The 25,335-nt window shown below is 33.7% G+C and overlaps 1 protein-coding gene across 3 annotated transcripts; it reads left to right on the top strand.

The window, feature by feature from the left end:
* The first annotated feature begins 55 nt into the window (after window positions 1-55).
* Window positions 56-24,840, top strand: LOC124359977 (extracellular sulfatase SULF-1 homolog). Of its 3 annotated transcripts, none has more exons than XM_046813186.1 (12): window positions 56-305; window positions 1,548-1,693; window positions 4,848-4,992; window positions 6,619-6,762; window positions 7,758-8,046; window positions 8,992-9,153; window positions 10,521-10,973; window positions 11,077-11,195; window positions 15,250-15,434; window positions 16,062-16,193; window positions 21,049-21,198; window positions 23,493-24,840. In XM_046813186.1, the coding sequence occupies exons 1-12, from the start codon at window positions 190-192 to the stop codon at window positions 23,528-23,530; spliced, it is 2,079 nt and encodes a 692-aa protein (XP_046669142.1). In that variant the 5' UTR covers window positions 56-189; the 3' UTR covers window positions 23,531-24,840. The 3 variants fall into 3 exon arrangements, with proteins under 3 accessions (XP_046669142.1, XP_046669144.1, XP_046669143.1); XM_046813188.1 differs by having other exon boundaries at window positions 57-305; window positions 1,548-1,654; window positions 4,851-4,992; XM_046813187.1 differs by having other exon boundaries at window positions 58-305; window positions 1,548-1,654.
* Window positions 24,841-25,335: the final 495 nt, after the last annotated feature.

The following is a 25,335-nucleotide window of genomic DNA, read 5'->3' on the forward strand; positions in this document are numbered from 1 at the left end:
ACTTTTTTATTTACTCTGTGACCTTTATAGGATATTTTACAAGAGACAATGTTATTACTTTGTACAATATATAATTTATTCCATGAATAAATGTTTATTTTTAGAATTGAAATTTATATTGAATAACTTTCTTTGTCTAGGGTGGAAAATGTTGTGCTGAACATAGACCTCGCCCCCACATTCTTGGCCATGGCCGGGGTGGAAGCACCTCCACACATGGACGGTCGCTCTTTCTATCGGCTGCTTTTCCGGCGCAAGAGGCTGCGCGACAGTGTTCCATGGCCTGACACATTTCTTATCGAAAGGTTTGTATGTCCTGGACAATTTGTGTAGATTGGGTAATAGATATGGGTTCTTTGACAATTCAAAAAAAATTTTTTCATATTTAACCTTCAACTTTTAAACTTATTCCAATAAAAAATTTCTATTTAAGTAACATGCTTAAATTTTTTATAATTTTATTAAAATTTACAAAAGATAAAAACTGAAAATTACCACAAACTCAAGCATTTTAGGTCTCTTTGTGTTGTTGGTCGATGGTGATGTGACTAATTTATGTCACTGACAGTTAATATTAAGTGTTTTAAACTAAAAAATATTACCTCTGAAGAAATGTATCCTTTGGTTTTTTTTACCCTTTCGCTTTTTTATATTTCAACTTTGATTAAGGTATTATAGCTAACAACTGATTTCTTTCCTTTAGAAATTCCTTTATTTTTCATGAAGAACTAGTTTGTGTTCTTATACACTGGACATTGGCTTTTGTCTCCTGAATGAATGTAGCACTTTTTATTTCAAATTAAAAATTAAAACAATACTGCTGATTGTGTATAACCAAATAGACAGCTCCTAGAACCTGGGAAATTCCAGACACAGATATAATATTTCCATTATTATACATTCTATTCCAAAAGAAGTAAATAAGAATAATTTTGTTTAATATGCAAATTTTCTTCATTTTTAAGGTATGTTTATAATATTTTTATAACATTTCGCTTAAAAAATAGAGTAATTTTATAATCACTATGACATTAAAATTTATTACTTTTAGGAAACTACCCATTTAATTGTATTAAATACATAATGGTAATTTTGTATCAGTTTGAAAAGTATTAAAGCAAGCAAATGCAGCAATTATTGTATTTAATTTAGCATTCATGAAAAAAGACCTGTTCTGTTATTCCAATAAAACTGTACTTTTTCTATTCACATTATTTCTAGTGTTTTCAAAATTAAAATGTTTACTAAGTTTAGTAAGGAATCCAGAGAAATAAAGAAACCTCGGAAAAGGAATTATAGATGAACAAGCTAACAGTAAGGCCTACAGTCATCAGCATGGGCTATGGGAGCACCTCGGTTTTGAAAAAACAAAAGAGAAATTATGTAAATTGTGGGTAAAAATGTGGTATAATGAATTAACAGTAAATGTTGATGCAAAATAACAAACATTGATGTGTGTTTGAAATTAAAACATTGTGATTACACTGCCTGTAATAACAGCTAAACAGGAGGTAATTTATGATCAGTAAAAGTGTTTTGAATTATAGTAGTGGCAGGCGAGAGACTGCAGAGATGGCTGCGGAGACGAAACTACAGGAGTCTCTCACTAACATCGAGAAGAACCTGACACAGACTTTGGAGCAAGTAGCAGCAGGTGAATCATCAGCTCAAACACAAAACAACCACAAAATTTGTACGTTCCATGTGAAAGACAACAAAATTCATCTTTATATATATATATATATATTTCTTGTGTTCGTGTGTATGTGACTGAACTCCTCCTAAACGACTGGACAGATTTTGATGAAATTTTGTGTGTGTTTTCAATGGAATTCGAGAATGGTTTAGATTCACAATTTGGTCCACAGGAAAATGTTTTTTTAATTAATTTTTCATTTGTAAGTAGTTGTTGATTTTGGAGTGTTTTACATTGGATCCGCCAGACTGTGCTACGGCACAATACAAAGTGAACTGATACTTAACAGCTGTTAATACTGTCAGCTGAAGTTCGTCAAAGAGGCAGAAACATTTAATATTTTGAAAATTATTAATGTAAAGTGCTTGATCAGTAGTGTAATGCAAATTGCATAGAAGAAGTTTGTACCGAATGACGATAACACATGGGGGTGGTGACTTCTGAAGTCGTAGTAATAAATACTCGAATTGCAAAGTTTACTTATAAGTTCAATTTAATTAATGAAACTTACAAGCACCACTTTTAGTTGGTAAATTAAATGTATGCCTTGCCACGTTGCTGCCAATTAGAGTACAAGAACTAAAAATGTATATCTGATAGGTGGGCCTAAAATATCCAATGTTCTATGGAATTAAGCCTATGATATTTTACTTTATAAAACTTTAAGATTTTACTTCCCTTCGCAATATGTAGACGCACAACCCGGGCGTCGGCGTCTTGGCACGAGACATTGAAGCTGTAGTCTAAGAAGGGTTATTTCTAGTCGGTAATTACTAGAAGAGGAGTAGAAGTTATGAAAGTGGTAGCCATCTACTCAAATAATACGTGAGCTCGCCTAAAACAAATTCGACACCACAACTTGTATCCATTTCAATCAAGCAAATAAAAGATCTTCAAGGGTAAGTTACTTTACTATTTACAACTTTACGTTACATTCATTTTTATATGTTTGGCATCAAAGGGCTAATTTAATGATACGAAAATATAAATTTTGCTTACAGACATAGCGCGCGAGGTGAAATCGGTCACGTAGTTGGGCTGCTACAAAGGGTTACAATAAAATATTCATACACGTGCCAATTAGGTAGTTAGTCCGTCGATAATTTAGTTCCGGAACATTGGATAAAAAATAATATTAAGTTGTACTGGCTAACTAGGTTGTGAAATGTTGCATTATATAAAATGGAACTAACTAATGGTACAAGTTATTGCCTAATTTCCAGTTTAGATTGCACCAATGGTCAATAAACTGTATAACGGAATGAAAATACTATTAAACGCTCTTATGAAACACCTCATTGCACAAAGCCGTGAGTGTTTGCACATAAGGTAATCAAATTTGGTTAGATCGAAGGTAAATGAAAAGAGCCAAGAGAAGATGCTTTATGATCAAAATTAATTTTTTTTAATACATTTTCTTGATCGGACCACAAGGCAAACTCCACAATAATACTAGAAATGTCTTAGAAGAAAACTAATTTTAACATACCGAATTTGATTCTTTATAACCTAATTAGTTTATCGAGGTTCATCTCTATAGATTAATTGTACTGAATAACTTATCAAAGCATAAACCACGAAAGATAGAGGCAGAAAATATGGTACATACCTTCATTATGCGTCCAAGAGGCTCATGACTATCAATAATCTCAGGAATGTTTAGAATATGATAGAAAAATAATACGTGAATATAGTGTACTGGTTTTCAACAGGAAATTGCGTGTGAAGCCGCGGGCAACTGCTAGTATTTTATAAAATTTTAAAACTAAGCTTCTCCCGGTTAAATTACCGCGATGCGTCTCTCGTGTTACTGGGCTGAATTGATTGACTGCTCTGTCATAGGAGAATACATTTGCATTTTTATTATTTTAACAACTCTATTCAAACAAAACTATTATATATTATACATAATTGTAAGTGCTATTAAATTCTCTACAGTATGGCAGCATTTAGAAAACTGATTAAGCGTATGTGGTAAACTAAATCTAAATGAATACTAACTTGTACAAGAAATGTTTGTTTGTATTGTTAAATTAAAATAAATCTGCATGTCTTGTATAAGGCAACATAACAATACTTCAGTAAAGCAGTAGCTACAAGAAGTTACAACAGATCTAGTAATTCTATAAAATAGTAAAAGAAGTTGGTTGGAAGGAATTTTGATGAAAAACTGCTAAATCATTGTCAATGAAGAAATTGATGAAACTTTTATTATTTATTATTTATATATATTAATATATTATTATATATTATATTATAATATATAATAATATATATATTATTTCTAGATATCAACACTAGGCATAAAGCATGCAATGAACAAGTACTGCCATTAGATATTTCCATTAGCAATTCCAAAAGAAGCCACGTGATGACAGCACAAAGCAGTTGATGGTGATTGGACGTTAGCGCTAGGTTCCCCACCATGGCAAATGCCCGGGAGAAGGTTAAATAACCTAAGTGAGTTTTAATTGCAATCAAAAGATTTACAGCTCCGTGACAAGATCTGTCACATGTTTAGAATTCAAAGCCAATAGGTCTTTTTTTAACACAGGGCAAGTTTCCTGGGCCTGGTAATTTACCTCTCAACCATCCGGCTTATTGTGCACCCACTTCCAGGTTTAAGCTGTATCGATTCCCAGGCCTTCACAAAACCAGAGATCTTCTGAACAATGCTTGCCTGTTCCAACCCCTCTTCAGTATGCCTAAGAAAACCTAGGGATCTTGAGCGTTTGTTCTGTAATGCCGGGCATTCAAATATGACATGCTCAGCTGTTTCATCCAATAGTTACTAGTGTATTCAATTTTGTTTTATATTTGTCTGAGAATATTTCTCATTATGTGAATGATGAGGTTGTAGAAAAATATTGAATTCCACTGTGAAGCAGTTTTAAATTTGAAGCAGAGTTTTCTTAAGTTACTAAATTGTAATCTTAACTCTCTATAGTGAGTATTTCCTACAACTTTTTCGTAAACGTTGTAAAAACTCAAAATAAAAACCTCTTTACCGATCATGGACCTCAATTGAATAAGGGAGAATACATACCTAATGTCTTCGTACACAAATAATGATAACATTATAATCTAATTCTTAGTATTATTGATTAGACTAGAGACCTGAACAGAAGTTTTGATTGTTCTGTGTTTGCAGCAGAAGATCCCCAGCTGGATAACCAAGTGAGTGTGGTAGTCACTGGCAACAAGCTGGAGCGTTTAGCCCTGGAGTGTCAGAGGTCGGAGCTGCAGGCTCCTTGCCGGCCGGGACAGAAGTGGCAGTGCATAGCTGATGGCAACAGGTGTGCATTAGTGTTAACGTTACAGGATATTTTGTGGCACAACCACTTGTTCGTGAAGTATGCTGGTTTAATATTCCCGTAGCAAGTTTGAAGGAAAAGAATCAAATATCTAAGTAGTAATTATCATAAGGTAGGAGTATGCCACAACAGAAATTGCTCAACAAGCTTCGCTGAGGCTCAATGCAAAATCTCAAGCTTACAGCTCATTGCATTATTGACACATAGAACGACGGACAATCATACGGAAAAGAAATTTTACATCCCTTAGCTAACAAAAGAGAAATTGTAACTGTCATGCAAAAACTTTAAGTTTGCAGATTAAACCTTTCTCAAGATATTGTACTACATGATACGTTCACATTTTTGTTCATTAAATTTGGTTTCAGTACGTGTTTAAAACTCGTATGTACCCATAGTTCCATTATTGGGGCAGTATTGAAGTCGAGAAAGTAGCCGGTGTCTTGTAAGGTCCTCCAGTTCTTGGGTCTATATGGGTTAAACATGCTAGTACTCTGTCACTATAACTCGTAAGTACCCATAGTTCCATTATTGGGGCAGCAGGGAAGTCCAAAAAGTAGCCGGTGTCTTGAAAATTCCTCAATTGCTTGGGTTTATATGGGTAAATAATAAAAGTTTACACACCATAAAATGATGTATGTGTTAGGATAGTTAAGCTACATGTGTCAATGTATGTCACATGTTTTCTATGTGTGCACTAGAGTTTGTTATTTATTCTACTTCACTAAATGTATTTATTCTGCTATTTTCTCATTGCCATCATGGACCATAAGACAAATGTAAAAATATTCGCTAACGCTCAGCTAAATCCCATGCACCATCATCGAACTCAGTGATCGTCATATAGAAATGAAACTTCATGCACAATTCCAAGTCTATAGGTCAGTTCGTTTTCGAGATATGTGGACAGATAGACATGACATTTTTCAGCTTCCCTGTAGGTTCACTAACGCTCAGCCAATAATACAATATCGTAGTTGCATAAACACAAGTGTAAGCTGAGGCCAACTCTGCTCAAAACTAAGATAATGGTGTGTAGTGGTGTATTGTTTGCTTCTATAATTGCGTAGTGACGTATTGCAGGTGGCATAAACACAAGTGTAAGCTGTGGCCAACTCTGCCCAGGAATAAAATAATGGTGTGTTGTGCTATTGTTTGTTTGTAATTGCGTAATGATGTATTGGAGGTAGTGAAAACACAAGTGCAAGATGTGGTCAACTCTGCCCAGGAATAAAATAACGGTGTGTTGTGCTGTTGTTTGTTTGTAATTGCGTAATGACGTATTGGAGGTAGTGAAAACACAAGTGCAAGATGTGGTCAACTCTGCCCAGGAATAAAATAACGGTGTGTTGTGCTATTGTTTGTTTGTAATTGCGTAATGACGTATTGGAGGTAGTGAAAACACAAGTGCAAGATGTGGTCAACTCTGCCCAGGAATAAAATAATGGTGTGTAGTGCTATTGTTTGTTTGTAATTGCGTAATGACGTATTGGAGGTAGTGAAAACACAAGTGCAAGATGTGGTCAACTCTGCCTAGGACTAAAATAATGGTGTGTTGTGCTATTGTTTGTTTGTTTAATTGCATAATGACATAGGTATTTATTACAGATGGCGAAAACACAAGTGCAAGCTGCGGCCCACTCTGCCCAGGACTAAGGCAAGGAAGTGTGCATGTTTCACACCAAGTGGAGTTATGTACACAAAGTTAGAAAACGATGACTTCACCACTCATGTTACTAGGCATTATGCGAGGTAAAAAACTACATATTCCATATACATTTATTGTATAAATACTAAGTATTTAAGTTTTACACATATTTTTATTCCTTTTAGTCAGTTATTTTATTAAATCAGGTTTTTGATGTTGTTACTTTGCCAATTGTTATTCCAAATTAATGCATGCTGAGTAAATAGTAACTTTTTCTACGTAACTTAACTCACTAATATTTTAATTATTACAAAATTATCAAATAGTACTATTAAAAAAATTATGGTTTTTGTATAGTAACTTCAAAACTATCTATTTGTATCGTACTCTAGAAATTGTGAGTTCTGTATCAGTATCAGTATCTATTCACCATTAACACTTCAACCATCTTTGAAATAAATAAGTAACAACTATTTTATTTGTTAAAGTTTTTCTCAGAATAGAAGTAGTATTTAAGAGTAACTCATGGCGCATTGAAATTCTTTTATAATTAAAATCTAAAAACAGAATATTTCTAATTCGAGTGAAGTTAATAAAAAACAACATTTAATAAATACCTACTAATGTATAACTACAATTAATGCAAAATAAACATCTAATTTATTATAAATAAGTATACCAAAACAAATAAAATACACAAAGTTTTGAGTTTATTTTCAAAAAAAAACCTTAAAGGCATACCTTCCTTAAGATATTCAAAGAAGCAGTGGTACTCCACCACATTAAACTGTGAGATACCTTTTTCTCTTAATCTTTCTTATCCTGGAATCCTGGATGTAAATTATAGTGGGTACTTTGTAGTGAGACCTCATCTTGGCATATGAGCCTCTCTCTCAGGTACTGAGGTTCCTCAAGATAAATAATATTTTAGATCATGCAGCTTGTGAGTATCCAATACACAGTCTCCATGCATATAAAATATTTCCTTATGCCTGCATTCAAAAGTTTCTTTAATTTTTTTACTTTGTATCATTTTAAGTTGATGTGGAACAACAGTAAAATTTGTTTTGTTAGAAAAGGCTTGACACACTTGTTGCAGGGGAGGGAAGGGAGATGACGCACTTTTGCTGAGAGCAGGACGGACAGCGAGAAAGACGAGTCACAATAACAGCGAGCAGAACGACGTGCCATTGAGCATTAAGACTCCGACTTCCCCTGACAGTAGCGAGGAGTTCAAGCGAGAGATGGCTCAGTGGATGGAGAGTCAGAAGGAAGAACAGTTCTTGGGACTCGCTAGCGAGAACTTGAGAAGAATCAGACGACACTCGAGAATCACAGGAGTACTAGATGAGCTCCTCAACGTCAGAGATAGAATCCTCAATTTTGAGGTAACATCATACTATGTGTTATTACAGGCTAAATAAAACACAACATTCTTCTTAGTGCATAAAACTTCATAGTGTACCAAGCCAAGTTACCTATTGATTTATGTTTAGAAATTGCTAAGCTTTTGGCAATGAAATTTAATAATTGTTTCTTGTTTATAAGATTTGTTCTCAATGTGGTAAAACTATAAATTGCAAATAAGTTTAGAGTTGTCTGCAAAATACACAATTGAAATCAAACGTACATATATTTCATTACAATAATAGATCATGATAGCTGTTTATTGCTACAGATTTTGAGATGGATCAGTGATTTTCCTCACACGTAAAATTGGACTACTTTCACACAGGCTGCTCTAATTAACAGTATTGATTTTGGTTCATAGATGTGAATGTTTTTACTGCGGCCAAAAAAAAAAGAGTCCCACTCTACTCTGTAGCTTATCTTTTCTATTATATGTTATGTATAAGGTGATAAAACAACTGCTCCATGTTAATTTTCAAACAATTTTGAATAGATAAGGAGACTTGCAAATATTTCTAGGTTAATAGATCATACTCTTTAGCATGCTGTACATTTTTTAAGGGATCCTCAGAAAAAAGAGGAAGGGCATTCCATAATTGTCTAAACCTTGAGGGATATGGAAACCCCTTCCTTTAAAGTTTATTTTTGACAATTGAGGATTTAGATGGATAACACCAGAGTTTTTATATGCATTAATTTGTTACTATTCACATTATTTCCATATTTAGCTGGTTAATTATAATTATTTTATTTTTTGTGAAATATCCTTAAGTTCTTTTATTTACATTAATCCAACAAAATTATTACTAACTTAGAAAATTTGTACTCGGTTTTTTTCTTTTAGTATGGATTATTGTATGGTTCATTCAGTTTTATGTATACATTACTGAAATACTGACTTGTGAATTCCTATCTTTCTGAAGGATGTGGACAATGGAACATCGGAACTGAACTGTACAGTGGGTAGCGTGAAAAATATCAGCTGCAGTGATTCTGTGTACAAGAGTCCAGAGAGCTGGAGAGCCACACAACAACGGCTGGAGTTGGAAATTCGAAAGCTGCGGTCCCAGCTGGAAAAACTCAAGGTCAGTGAAAATATTGATGTGGTTACAATGATTAGTTTGTGATAGATAAATGGAAACAGTAAATTTTAAAATTCCTTGGAAGTCAGCATAAGGATTTGTCAAGTTGATTTACAAGCAAGTGGCTTGTCTGGTTTATAGGAGCATGTATGCAAAAATAAGGGCTTGTTACTCAAGATAGAATGTTATCCACTTCAGTCAGAATGTTTGAAATTCACTTGTAGGTTTGGATTCTTGTTTGTTTCTCGCCTTGAATCCTGGGTTAGAAATTTATTCTCAGTACTAGATGAAGTATTGATGATGGCTGAATTGTTCAAATCTGTAAGTTCCATTTATCAAAAAAGCTTGTGAGTCATAGTCAGGTTTTGACTAGTATTTTATATCTGCTAAGTCCTCTGAAGACGTCTGGCACCATCAGATTGTACAATGTCTTCATAGTTTCCTGTGTTGGTTTGAATTTATGATGACGGTACTTGCACCTCACCTAGATAAACAAGAAGTCAACATACTGACTTCCCAATTACTTAGACAATACTTTGTTAGACAATATTCTGTTGATCCTACAGAAAGTACGAGGGAGGATCAAAAAGTTTTGCAACTAAGGTATGAAAAAAGGCGATAAAAATATGAAACCAATTTACTTTTCTACATAATCACCCTTTAATTGAATACACTTGGTGAACCTGTTCAGAAGACTAGTTACGCATTCGTAAAAAAATTTTCCTCCGGGTCTGCAAACCACTGTTATGTGGACTCCAAGTCCTCAAATCTAATTCCTTTAAGCTATTTTTTCAACTTGGGAAACAGGAAATAATCACTAGGTGCCAGGTCTGGACTGTAGGTTGGGCGTTTTAGCTGCTCGAAACAACACTCCTGTAGGCAACCTGTGTAACGAGAGACTGATGAGCTGGAGCATTGTTGTTTAGCAGGAGAACACCTTTGCTAATATTCCCTCGTCTCATTTCCAAGATGGCTTGTCTTAAATTCAAGAGTAGTTCGGTATAATAATCCTCTATTATTGTTTTTTCTTTTGTCAAGGTAACCAATCATCAGTATACCCTTGGAATCCCAGAAAACTGTGAATATAGCTTTTTGACTGATTTCTGAACTTCCTCAGTGGTGGATATCCCTTATGTCGCCACTGCATTAACTGCTGCTTGGTTTGAGGATCCCATTGTTACATGAACATAATTTTTTTTGTACCTTTAACACCTAAATAGCATTTTGTGTGTAATGATTAGACTAAATAAATTAAGGAAATTCCAAAGTTATAAAATGTATAAAAAAATGTAAGTTTAGGTACTTATAGGCTAAATTGAATCTTCTTTTTTCAAGAAATAATTAATAAATAATAATGATGGTATTTACAGGAAATAAAGAAGTTCTTGAAGGATAAAAAACCGTATGACAGAAGTGCTGAAAATACAGACGAGGACACTGAGAGCGCCACAGACGAAACTGGAGTCGAAGAAGAAGATGACTTCTTTGATGAAATATTTGATGAGGATGAAACAACAATGGCACCTATAACAGAGAGAAGTTTTGGAAAACACCGGAGAAAAAACAAGAGCAGATTCTATGATTTTGGGGTGAACGGAACGATCTTAGGAGATGTCAGGAGAAATTTTTCGGAAAGTGGGAACGATGACGGTGAGAGAAATGCGAAACGGAGGAAACACAAACTCGTGTCTGAGAATACGGAGGTGAATACATTGAGCAGGCATAGGCATAGGCACAAGAGTGAAGTAGATTTGCGAACCACTACAACCACCGAACCTTCTGCTAATCTACCACTGCCAACGAGCCAGGGCAAAAAGGATTGGGTAAGTAGCACAGATTTTTATTGATATGAGATAGTAGTCGTAGTTGTAATATAATGTGACAAGCATAGCCTAACATGATATACATTTATCAACTCTCTGTTAGCCAGGTCCGGGGCCAGGGAGGATAGATGTTACCATCCTGGAGCCAGTCCTGAGTCAGACACACACCAGGAGACCTGTAGATCTGTTTCCTCCAGACACATGTTACTGCGACCCATACCTGTGAGTGACTCCGATCATTGCAAGTTGTTTCTTTAGGTCCAGATTATAGTATGCCATTAGAGTGCAATTTGCTTGTTGACAAAGTTTGTCTGAACTTATTTCTCCAAAGCAAGATCTTCATTGGTACTAGAGTGCGATTCGTTCTGCGAGAATTATTTAAAAGCAGTATTAAGCCTGTACTTACAGGTAGCATTCTAAACCACTAAATACGCTTAGCAATACGCATAGATTTTGGCCAAAGACACATCACTGAAATTAGTAACTAGGACAAGTCAACAGAATTTTCTAGTGTTTCATAATGTCCTGTAAATGGTACACCTAGGGATGGTGTAGGATCATGTTGGGAACAGTTATGTTCAGTGTTTGATCTTTTCTGTATTCTTGTCTTCGAAAAGTGTTTTCTATGCTTAATATTTCCCAGAAGTAACATTATTCCTAAAACTGTGATCCAATTCAAAGTCTCAAATAACTTCAGATATACAGTGTTTTTTTTCAGGAACCTTAAAATAATGTACCACAGTCAAAATCCATAAAATTGAATTTTTCAGTTTATTGGCAATTTCCTCTGGAATATTTTTGTTGCATAAACAATGGAGGTCCATGGATACTTGGATACAGTTTACCATTATAAATAAGAATGTTCCACCAGCAAATACGTATAAGTGACGTGCACGAACGTAGTAATATTTAAGTTCCCGTAAGTTTATTGTGATAAACTTGTACTGTTGCACCTCAAACCTCATTAAAAACTGAGTTACATTATAGCATGGTGAATCTGCGCTCCCGCCTTTTTTATTTCATTGTACCTGAGCTGGATTGTATTACTGCAAATAACACAAATAAAAATACATAAACTGAAATTAGAACATCCCGAAATATATTTATAAATTTACTAGTGCTAAATATACAATTACTTAAACAACCAAAGTCAGCTTGGTCTTCAAATTCATGTCACACTCACTCATTTTACATTTTATTTATTTATTTATTTATTTTGTACAATAGCTACAGGAACATTATCCCAAAAACAGCTATATTGAAAATACAAGTTAATAATAATTATATTTACAATATAATATACTATAAGTACGTATATGAAGAAACTAAAATTACAAAATCATTATTAGGCTGAGTAAAAAATTAACTGTTTCTGTTTACAGCACGAGAAAAAAAATAAAAATATAATACAATACATAATAACAATTTAAAACTTTAACAAAACTAGGTTACTACCTTAAGTTTAAAAAATAATATTTAGCTTATTTACAAATGAATTAAAATTATTATTAAATATATCCAATTCATTTTTATACATGTTTAACAACCTAATACCTTTAAAACATGAAAAAATTATAAAACTGGCACTGTAATCACAACGTGGTGTAAAAAAAAACCAAAGAGGGTCTCAGATTATTTCTTGGGACATGCAGAAAAACCTTACCAACTAAAAAAGAACTATCAACTAAGTTATGTAAAATTTTATAAATGTATAAAATAATAGATCGGTTTCGTCTTGTTAACAAAGTTTCAAAAGAAAAAAAATACTTCTTAAGGACAGTTGTTGACAGGTTTCGCTCACAAGAAACATGAAATCTTTTAAAATATAAATACCTTAGAAACTTGTTTTGAATTAGCTCCAGAGAAGCAATGCTATGTAATGAATAAGGGGTCCAAATTATTGCACAATACTCCAGCCTACTTCTTACGAATGCATTGTATAGTTTAATGACAGGATCAATTGAATGAAAAAACATCGTGTTTCTAATTACAAAACCCAACATCCTATGGCATCCATTAATGATAAAATTAAGGTGATTTTCAAACGTAAGAGCCGAGTCAAAAATTACGCCAAGATCTTTAACATGAGTCACTAGTAGTAGCTTAGTGCCATTATAGAGTATTCTGGTAGAGTTAAATATTTTTTCCTAGTATAAGTCATCGCAAAACACTTCTTTACATTTAAAAATAGGTTGTTCTCTAAGCACCAAAGGCTAAGTAAATTTAGCGTTGATTGCAGTTCAGCAACGTCGTGATTGTCTCGAATCTTTCTATATATTTTTAAATCATCGGCAAACAAAAGGCATTTAGACCGTATTAAATAATTAGGAAGATCATTAATATATATCAAGAATAGTAATGGGCCTAAGTTAGATCCTGGGGAACACCTGAAGTGCTAATGTACTTTTTAGACATAGTGTTAGACACCATAACAAACTGACTTCGAAGCTTTAAATAAGTCTCAACAAAACTAATAAAAGGCGGGGATAAATTAAAACAAGATAATTTACTTAACAAAATATCGTGATCTACTTTATCAAACGCCTTAGAAAAATCTGTATACACCACATCAACCCTGCCACCAGTATCCAATTCAGATGCTACGTCAAAAGAAAATTCCATTAGATTAGAGACTGTTGATTTACAAGGAAGAAAGCCATGCTGCTGGGGAGATATATCAGATTTTACGTTATAAAAAAATATAGTTATAGAGAAGTGATTCAAATATCTTAGCGAATGTATTTAACAATGAAATCGGACGGTAATTTTTCAATGTTTCCTGATTTAAAAAATTGGGAACCACCTTAGCTTCCTTCCAATTTCTCCGGGAAAATACAGATTTTTAAAGATAGATTGAACAAATAGCACAAAGGATCACACAGCACCTCAGCACAACCCTTTACTATATATGTAGGAATACAGTCAGGTCCAGAAGATTTCTTTGATTTCAATTTTTTGATCGCTGCTAACACATCTAGAACTGTAAACAAAACCCCTTGGCTGTTTTCCCTATAAAAGTTTTCAGTACTAATATTGTTAGGTTTACTTCCGGAGTTAACCGAGAAAACTGAAGAAAAAAAGTCTGCAAACGAATTGGAAATGTGATCAACTGGAAACCACTTTGTCTTTAAATTTTCATTTCGAAAGAGCCCAAATCTAAATTAGAAGAAGAGCGTCTGGACTTTATAAAACTCCAGAAAAACTTAGAGTCTACATTAATGCAATACTCAATGTTTCGAATATATTCTCGATAAGCCAATTGTATTTTCAATTTAACACCTCTCCTGAGATCCTTAAACAAACTTTCATGGAATTTAGAGAATTTTCCGTTTCCTCCAGCACATTTATTCTTTATCTTTATAGAATTAATAATATCCTTTGTAAACCAACACGGATATTTACTTTTAAAGATTAATGGTTTTTTAGGTACACATTGGTCAAAAACGGTAAAAAATTGTTTTATAGAACACATCCACAGCCCTATCTACGTTATTTATACTATACACTTCATCCCAATTACATTCTCTAAATTTATTAAACATACTGTAAAAATCAGCTTTCTTTAAAAAAATAATAAGTGTTGAGTATCAGTTTATTTTTAGTTAAATTATTAATAAGGAAGGATTTGAAAGGAAAACCTACACACAACGGCGGATGGTGCCCGTCTAGAGGCAATAAAGGACCGTTTACAGTAATCAACAGACAGTGATTTGATATTACTAATTATTAGGTCAAGAGTAATACTGTTACAGTTAAGAAATCATTGTGAGATTTAAGATCGTTGCATTGCCATAAAGTGATATAGATTTTTAACTACAGTGCTTCCAAACAACATATTACAGTTTAATCCATTAATTTCGGGTAGATTAAAATCTCCTAATATTAACAAATTATCAAACATAGACTTACTTTTAAAATCCTCAAAAGAATTTAAAGTAGTCATCATACAAACTACGATTACTGTTAGGTGGAAAATAAACAATGTTTATACAAATAGATATATTTGAATGAGGCATTTTTAATTGTTAGTAGTGATTTATGATATCAAATCAAATATTTTTTTTAATATAGATGGTTATAAATATATAGATTTTGAAAATAATATATTTCTTCACATATTCTCGTTTGATTTGAATTTTCCCACATCCCTACTCTCTAAAGCTTAACCCCTAAAAATAAATTCTTCTTCTTGCATTTCTTCTGCTCCACAATTGATTACAGCATTTGTATATGGCATGACAGTACATGAAACATCATGCAACACTTGACTGCCTAGGTCATCTCACAAGGATGAGAAGGACATTGCACGAGAGGCACGTCGACGGATGAAGGAGGAACGTCTGCGCAGGAAGGAGCGGAAGTTGAGGCGGAAAGCAAAGTTGGAGAGCGAATGTCTTGCAGAGAAGATGAACTGTTTCAACCATGATAACCAACACTGGCGAACCCCTCCCTTTTGGACAGGTCAGTTATTATTCTGATTAATGATAATTACATTTTGAAACTTCAAATTCATTTTTTAAAGTTGCAATATATAAATTCTTCAACAATTTTTTTCTTTAATCTTGACCTGTATTTAACACTAATGTTGGTAGTAAGTTTTTTTTCATGAATAGAAAGCTACTTCCTTAAATGTCTGAAGAGAATTATAAATAATTCAGCAAAAATACATGTATTATGCCAAATAAAACCTGCATTTTTGGCAATATTGTTTCTTCATTATCTTTAATTGCAGGAAATCTAATTCTGTCCAATCTACGAGTAGATCTCTACATTTTTTAATGAAACTTGTTTATTTTTAAGTGCATTCAGTAATTACAAAAACTCATATTTTTTAACATTATTTAGGCTTGATATATTTCCATATACCTGTATGTGCGTTTATCATAAAATTTCTTACTTTTTCCTCCATTCACAGACTAGATTTTGTGAACCTTGGGATAATATTTAGAATTCCGTAGTAGAAGAATGCTCTTCTTGCCCTCTTATGTAGTTAAGTATCGACAAATTCTAACACTTCCATTACATCAGATGAGGTATTTCCACACATGTAGAGTTTCAATTTTGGTGATTAGATTGTGTATGTTACAGAGGGGTCCTTTTGTTTCTGTATGAACGCAAATAACAACACTTACTCATGCCTTCGCACCATCAACAAGACTCACAATTTCCTGTATTGTGAGTTCATTACTGGTCTCGTCACATTCTACAATCTTCGTCTCGGTAAACTAACAATTTTTATTGATCTGATAATAATGATAATTAATAAGTTTTTCTGATTATAAAGGTTTATAATAGCAAGTTATTTAGCCTTCAGTTATCGTTGTTTGTAGCTTTTGTAGTTGCAAATAGATTTGTTCTTTAAATTCATTACTTAATAAATTAAGTAATGAATTTAAATACACTTAATTTTTGCAACTGTATCTTAATTCCTATCTTTAACTATTAATTTTCTTAATTTCCAACATTCAAGTTCAATTAACCCTGGAACTGGTGGTCATATTTCTCTCAGTGGCGGAGTGATTTTAGTACTTCATACATTGCCTTATATTTATTTTATTATTACATATTTACTATAAAGTACCTATGTCATATTATATATTTTCTTTATTCAGCATTGTTCAAGGAACATTTTTCACATAATATAATTAAAACGAAAAAATATCCTTACTCTACCTCTTTATGAAAAAACCTTTTTTTAGAAAAAAGAAACGTTAGTTGAAAGTTTTTGATTTGTAAAATTGTTGTTAGTGATATGCAAAATCCAAAATATAAAAAAGAAAGAGCATTAAATTCTGAGTAAAAATAAAACAACACATAGTTTATATGGTATTTATTTTTACATGTGGTAAACAAAACAAAAATCATACACTGACATTCGAAAGTGCTACTTACCAACAAAAGTAAGAACTTCAAAGCTCACTTGGATTTGTACAATCTTTTAACTATTCATATTCATTTTCTATTTTTTATTTTTTTATTTTTTATTATGTATTTTTTTAATTATGTTCTGATTGAATGTCTAAATCGGAATCCTCATCGTTGCTTATTTCATGTACAACTAGCTCTCGAATGTCACTTGAATGGTCGCGGAAATTACGATCCATTACGTAAACACGCACAAAAAAACTTACTATTATTGTGTCATATACACAACCATCATTACAACGAACTCAAACAAACAATAAACCAGACAGAACACCATCCAGCTGATGAAATAACAATAGCCGAATTAACCAGTTGACTCATCGCTGCGCGCGCAAGTAGCGCGATACGCGGGAGAATGTAAACAAACAGTTCATATACTATAAAACGTATGTACGTGTAACGAAACGATGAAATTATTTATTAGTGTATTATTTACATAAATTGAACCTTCCTCTTTCGATTGGTATAAATACCGATACTCTTTGATCGTGTTTTAAGTACGTAATATTGAGAAATAAACGTTATATTAAAACGCCCGATATCGGGCGCTGCCATCTAGGATGCGACTAAAACGCCCGATATCAGGCATTTGCCAGTTCCAGGGTTAATGATTTGAAGGTTTAAACTAACTTTAATCCAAGCCATAATACAAAAAGGAAGTGAATCCAACCTATATTTTTGGAGCTTTCGACCGAGTAGCATATCAATCCATGGAGACTGCGATGGAACGTTTTGGAGTTTCCCCAGACGTAGTCAAATGGATAGTAGTCCTCCTAAAAAGCAGACAGGTGAAAGCTAAGTACGGGGACGAATCAGCTGCGATCACGGCCCAAAGAGGCTGCCCCCAGGGGGGAGTCTTGTCTCCTCTCCTGTGGGCGATGGTAGTGGATGATCTCCTAAGCAAAGCAGAGAAGAGGGGAATAAGGCTACTATGTTAATGTGGACGACCTAGTGCTTATGATTAAAGGGAAAAACATAGGCAGGCTGGAACGCCTAATACAAACAGAACTGAACTTCATAAGTAACTGGTGTCATGGGGAAGGTCTGCGGATCAACCCATCAAAAACAAATATGATTACTTTTACCAGGAAAAGAAAATTCCAGCTAGCAAATCCTGTCCTGGAGGGAATCAGCATTAACCAAACAAAGGAAGTGAAGTATCTGGGTTTAATCCTGGATGAGAAGCTCACTAGGAACTCCCATATTAGAAACAGGACATCCAAAGCAATAATGGCCCTTGGGGCCTGTAAGAGACTCTTTGGATTTAAATGGGGACTTAAACCCAAAATGATATATTGGATTTACGAAACCATAGTAAAACCAATGGTCACATATGCTGCCTTAGTGTGGTGGCCGAAGGTAGAACAAACAACAGCTGCAAAAAGGCTACAGAGTCTTCAAAGGTTAGCTTGCTTAAGCATCACGGGAGCAATGAGCTCCTGCCCAACACTAGCAATGGAAGCGGTCCTGGGGTACACTCCTCTTAGCCAGGAGGTGATGAGAACAGCTGCAGAAAATTTTCCTGAGGCTGAAATGCTAACCAAAGTATCTGATACTATGGTTAAGAAATACTCCTTTGAAAAACCATATACGGTCTCTATCGGAAGTAGGGAGAAATGGATTAAAAGGGAGGCCTACCCTAAAAAAGGAGTCCTGAAGTTTTTCACTAATGGTTCACTCCTAGACTCTAGGGCAGGATACGGAATACATGGACCTGGAGTCGACATGGCTGTGCCCCTAGGAAGACATGCCACGGTTTTTCAGGCGGAGGTCATGGCAATAGATTCATGTTCCAGAAGACTCACACAGTTGAGGACAAAAGGATTATCATACCTAATACTTTCTGATAGTCAGGCTGCACTGAAGGCACTGGATACCTGTTCGATTGATTCGAAAGCGGTCTGGGAATGCAGGAATGCTCTAGCAGAGCTAGCAACAAATAACAGAGTAACACTCGGTTGGGTACCGGGTCATGAAGGTATTCATGGGAATGAAAAAGCGGACATCCTCGCCAAAAAGGGAGCAGAATCCACATTGGTGGGGCCTGAGCCAGGTTGTGGGATAGCCTTCTCCAACATTAAAGCTCTGGTCAAAGATTGGGAAAAGAGGACAAGACACAAGAATTGGAGTAGAGCCCTCAGGTTTAAGAATATCCAAAATGTTTATCTCTCCTTACGCAAAAGGGTGGACAGCTCTCCTAGACCAGAATAAGGAGGATATAAGACTGATATTAGGAATGTTGACAGGACATGGCCCTCTGAGGAAGCACCTTTTGAAGGTAAGCCTTAGTCAGAGCAGCGAATGTAGACTCTGTGGAGAAGAGGAGGAGTCAGCGGAGCACATTTGGTTGGATTGTCCTGCCATCGTAGAGACTAGGAAAAGATACTTGGGAGCATATCTCCTCAGCCCCAAGGACATTAGAGAACAGGAGCCCTTAAATCTGATTGGCTTTTGCAAAAGCCTCGGTCTTTGAGGGCACAAATTAAAGTAAGGGAGGCGCAAAGGTCCTTTTTAGGACTAAGTGCGGGGACAAACTGTCCTCTTCCCTCAGGAAGGAAAAAAAAGAAAAAAAAACCTATATTTTTTTATTTATTTATTAGAATTGCTCAATACATCCAGTGATGTGTTTATTTTATTACTTTACCTTTTGGTTAAGTTTTTCAGAATAAAACACAATTATTTTAGTTTTCAACCAACTTTTCTTGTTTCTAAAACATCAAAAAACCTGAGAAACCACATTATATGTCTTTCATTTTAGATCTCTATACAAGTTTGTGTGTGGGTTCTATCTATTAATTATTTTTTGTGAATCTATGAGTCTTTCTACTGTTAAGAAGTTAAGTTTTTCTGTTCAAAATTTTATTCATATTTTTATTTTATGTTATATAATTGTAAAATACACACTTTAATTATTTTTACCTACTTTCATTTTTTTAATATAAATGTTTGCCTACTATTATTTATTAGTATGAGTCTTTTTAATATGTTATGTTCTTACTATCACATATTTTATAACATTTATTAATATTTGTATTCATACATTATTTATAATAAATATTATTCTATATTTATTTTCATTTTTATCTAGACATAGCTGTTAAAAATCTGAATATACTTACACATGATGAAAAGAGAAAATCTATTGCATCATTGTATGTTTAATGATCAATACAGTGCAGTCTCTATAATCCGGCCGTGCGCTAATATGGCACGTCCAGTAATCCGGCACTGTGCGAGCGATGACGGGTCGAGTCAATGCTCTTCGGTTGGTTCATGTCACTGCAAGCACGGATGACTCACCGGTCCGCTGCGCCGCCACTAGTCACTCGTCAGTTGCTTGCCTACTTGCGCTCTGGCTATAGTACTACTGTATACAGCTTCGTTCCGTTGATGTGTTTGCTTGTGTTTGTGTTTCGTTGACGTGTGTGCTCGTGTGTGTTATTACGATATTTTATAATAGTTGAGTGCGATGTCGGAAAAACGTAAACATGTGACATTAACAATCGATAAAAAGTACGAAATTCTAATACGTTATAGAAAACGTTTACTTTTGCGTTATGTTAAACTATACTTTAACTGGTTTCTAATAAATTTCAATGTACATTTGTATGTTTTTCGTACGTTTTTACCCATACATCCATTAATCCGGCAATTTCGGTAATCCGACACTACCAATCCCGATATACTGCCGAATTAGCGAGATTGCACTGTAACTGTTAATACGATCAGATAATGCGCTTCCGTGGTTGAGGCGACAATTCTTAAATCTTGAACTAAGTTTCTGTGTAATTATTTTACATAACATTTGTTTTTAATGGAAAATAATTTATATTCAATACAGTATTTTCATTTGTTTAAATGTATACAAAAAAAGTGTAAACCATTAGTATTAACAGATAGTCATATTTTTAATCATTCATCACCATTGAGACACTACAATCTAGGTTTTTTTAGTGAAACATGTAAGGATTTGAGACAAATGTTTTACACAGTTTTAAACTAGTCCTATTACAAGACACGTGGTTGATTACTCCCAGCTTGTAAAGTGTTGTTTTGAGATTTACCTGGGTATGTTTAAATCACCATAATACTTACTGGATTGTCATCTCTCTTGCAGATTTTTGGAGTAATTCTAACCAATGTTTTGCAGATCCGTTTGAGCAATGGAACCGAGCGTCTCTCCTGACACCTGACGAGCGATCACAGATGCACGACACTCTGACGCGACTCAAGTCGTGTCGCGGAGTGCGTCAGTGCACTGTCACGAGGCGAGGTACCACAACTGCCACAATACCTCTCAGTAAGTAATAACAATATTTTTTTTAAACATCTGTTTTTATTGGTCATTTTTTAATTCATCCCCATAAGTGTTGTGGTAGTTCTAAAATTCAAGTTTTGGATCTTAGTTGAAATATCCATTTTGATGCTATCTACTTAAATAAAGTAGATTCGGAAAAAGTATTTTGTGTTAAGAATAACTTAGCAAACAACCAATTTTTGACAAGTTTGCCACACATAAGTATTGGTGAATACATAAATACTTATTTTTCTTATTTTAACGTTTTATTTTGTTAATTTTTCAATATTTTTTTAGTGTTTTGCTCAGTTAATCATTTATGTGTAAAAACGTTAATTTTATTTCTCTAACAATGTTTCATCCAAAATTATAAAGACTAATACTTTTTAGGCACAAAGAATTTTTAATGAAATAAACTACAATGAAAGGTCCAGTTTTAATTAAATAAACATGCGTAATTTTAAAATATCTCCTGGGAACCTTTTCTTTAAACAGTTTTTATACCCAATAAATTTTTATGTTTATGAAAAATATCATACTTTTGTATGTTTTTAAAGATACATTTTTAAGGTTTATTATTTATAACCGATAGAATGGTTTAAAAAATGGTGAAGCTAAGACGCAACAATTCTTAACATACTCTAGTCCGTTGTATTTGTATTTTAAAAGTGCTAGTAACACTGAACATTTAAATCAATTTGTTTTTTAATTTTTAGATAGGACTTAATAATTATTGTTTCTTTCAAATTGAAGTATTGATTTTCATCTCAAAATCACAAAATGGCAAGTTTGACTGTAGTACTGTCCGTCCTCAATGATAACAAAAAAACAGTACCGTAACAAAGTTATCAACCACATCATAACTATGATTGAAACTTAAGTTAAACGTATTGATTGTGAAAAAATCAATACAGGTACCAAACAGCATCCTCTTTATTTTGCTAGTTTTTTATTTCAAAATACCTGTTACTTTGTGGATAGCCTTTGTACAATAGAACTCTGATTATTCAGATCAGATTGAGAAAAAATTTTAAAACCGTGTTGTTAAAGGCTCCATTGTAAACTTTGTATATGTAATGTACACATTGTCATTGATATTGTTTTTCCATAATAAACACCATAAATGTTCTCTATTGTTATCTTTAAGTTTCATTTTCTAAAAGAGGCCTTTTTTTCAAGAAAAATCCAAATGTCCGGATTTTTTATTATTTGGATAGGTTCCGGTCCCTATTAATTTGAATAATTGGAGTTCTACTATATTATGATTTTACTGAATACCCTCCACCATTGTGAGGGGATTTCCAATGGCAATGTAATCAGCTTGAAATTGTCAGCCCAAGAGTTAAAAGCTAGATGAAAAACTTTTTTTATTTTCCCCTTGAGGAAGAGGGGAAAAATCCCTTCGGATTCTCTTTGGGTACCATTATTCTTGCTTTGTATTTCTCCAGCTCAGTGAGGAGCATTATCAGCTTCATCTTTCTTGTCCTATTCTACTCCTCTTTCATTTTTCTTTTGATGATCTTCTGAATCTTAGTAGATATCTCATGCCAGTTCCTAGTACTTTCCAGCATTGTGGCTAGTGTTTCTAGGAGTTAATATTCCTACTACGGCTTCCATTTCCCCATCTCTCGGACAACCATCTGCTGCAGATGAAAAGGATGTGCTCTGCAGTATCCTACTCCTCACCACAGGCTGCATCATCATTTCTTCTCCTCTGAAACAGGAAGTTATAAAAGTTTGTGAACTGCCACTCTCTTTGCCAGTAGCTCAAGTGGCGGAAATACTGCTATGACAAAAGAGGCCTCAGTCGAGACTGTCCTGTAGCAACTCGCTACTCTCAGGGCTATTTTTCTTTGCACCTTGTCTAACTTTTTCTTCATCTTTAGTGCAGAGAGCCATACCGGAGCTCCATAAATCACTATTAAAGTTACTGTTGATCACAACAGGCGTCTGTTATGTGGCAGAACTCTATTGACGTTTGACACAAGTCTCGTTATTTCAGCCGCTATTCTCTCTGCCTGTGCAGTTACTTCCACCTTTCCTAAGGACCAGTTCCAATCTCGGTAAGGTGATCCAAAGACAGTCTGATCCCTGATCTGCCCAATTCCCTTCATCCTTTCTACTCCTGAACGAAGTTCCTTTATAACAATCTTTTCCTCTGGTGTGCCAATTGCTGTAACGTACATGGTGTGCTCCATTCCTTGTTCAAAGCGATTTTCAGATATTAATGTGGATTTTTTCACCAGTCTCACTAATTCTCCAAGATTAAAAACTGAACCATTGTTTGTGTTTTCTAGAAACTGGAGACCGGGAGGACAAGGAAAAGACTTCGTAACCGACTGAACACTTGGCTTCACTCCGATCCAATGCAGCACAGTATTTGTCTCCTCACTTCGGGTTCAGTATTATATGTGATATTTTATTTCTATATGTTGATACGAATATAACATGTCACGTTTCACTTAGTCCCACCAAAGTTTCAATATGTATTATCAAGTATTAGATTTATTTCTTGCGTCTTGGTGTAATAGACTCAGATTATTATTCTAATACGTACCGTGTTAAGTCCTTTCCTCTTTTTCTTAACAACTAACCTCCATTCATCACTATCATATGTTAAGTATTTACTCTGCTCTCACACATTCAGTGTATGAATTAGTATTAGATATTTAGACTGTTAGTATTAATTATTATAATTTATTTATTTATTTTATAAAGTATTTATGATATTAGGCTTTTTTAATTAACTCTGATGTTAAAATATATTGCCATAATCACATTCTTAATAACATTAATTTTATATTTCAATTTTATTACGAATAGAAATGTTTTGACTATTATGTTTTGTATGGTAATGCCACTGATATGCAATGCAGTATTAGTTTAAGATTTGTATTTCACATTTTATTTTAAATCATACAGAATGAATGAATATTAGTATATTTTTTAGTTTAATTTTAACACTCTTCTTTAATGTTTTTCAACAATGTCTACACTGCTCATGTGTAATAAAATGTATATTTTATACAGCTTGCCTTAAAAATGATCTTTGCAACGAAATACTCAACGCCCATGATATATTATATTTAAAAATAAACGATTTACAAGTTGGTGGTGTATGAAAAGTTATAATAAATTTAACATTAATTGTATCCACCAAAATTCAAGGTTTATATTATGTAATTTGTCTTATTGAGTTTTAGACTGATATTGAATTATGTGTTAAGTACTTGAATTTATAACCAACTCTATAGTTAGTACCTTGATGATGTATTTGTGTAAGGGTTGCATGTCTAGTAGAAGTAAATATAACTGTGGATATTATATATCTAGCAATAATAGTGTGTTAGTACGTTTATTATTTATTAGTTACACAGTTCGTTTGTAAGTTTGAATGAATAGTATGTAATGTACTACCCTAAGTAATAAAACAAATTACCGATTTAAAAATGCAATTTCTTATAATTCTTAAAAATAGGATGGACAGGAAACTTTATGATAATTTGCAAATGTACATACAAATAATTATATTTTCATAAATGTTTACAAATAATAATGCATAAATATTTATTTTTATAATTGTAAATTTAATATTGTTATATTTCCCTGTTGTTTTTATCAAATAAACTTGCTGTTTAAAAAGTCGTTATCTATCCAAGATGATAATATGCTGTCTCTACTGACTCAACAAGTAAGACAGAAATAGATAAACACTTGGATGACTTCAACAAGTCTCTCAATAAGAAAGACAGAAATAGGCATATACTTAAGTGACTCCAGTAATTAAACGAGTAATACAGAAATAGGCATGCACTTGGATGAATCCAGTAACTCAACAAGTAACACAGAAATACTTATACACTGGATGACTTTAGTCACTCATAACTAACACAGAAGTATGCCTGTACTTGAATGATTCCAGTAACCCAACAAGTAACATAAACATATATATATATATATATATATATATATATATATATATATATATACTTAGATGACTTCACTGAGTCTGTCAATATCTAACACAGAAATAGGCATGCACTTGGATGACTCCAGTAACTCAACAAGTAACACAGAAATACTTATACACTGGATGACTTTAGTCACTCATAACTAACACAGAAGTATGCCTGTACTTGA

Source organism: Homalodisca vitripennis, chromosome 4 (assembly GCF_021130785.1).
Source record: "Homalodisca vitripennis isolate AUS2020 chromosome 4, UT_GWSS_2.1, whole genome shotgun sequence".
NCBI lineage: Eukaryota > Metazoa > Arthropoda > Insecta > Hemiptera > Cicadellidae > Homalodisca > Homalodisca vitripennis.

What these genes read in the sequence shown, in the direction of transcription:
- LOC124359977 (XM_046813186.1), top strand. Translation starts at nt 190, where the DNA reads ATGGCCGGGGTGGAAGCACCTCCACACATGGACGGTCGCTCTTTCTAT. An exon ending in CCCAGCTGGAAAAACTCAAG is followed by an intron (nt 9,154 to 10,520) that starts GTCAGTGAAAAT and finishes TGGTATTTACAG; the next exon opens with GAAATAAAGAAGTTCTTGAA. An exon ending in GCCAGGGCAAAAAGGATTGG is followed by an intron (nt 10,974 to 11,076) that starts GTAAGTAGCACA and finishes ACTCTCTGTTAG; the next exon opens with CCAGGTCCGGGGCCAGGGAG.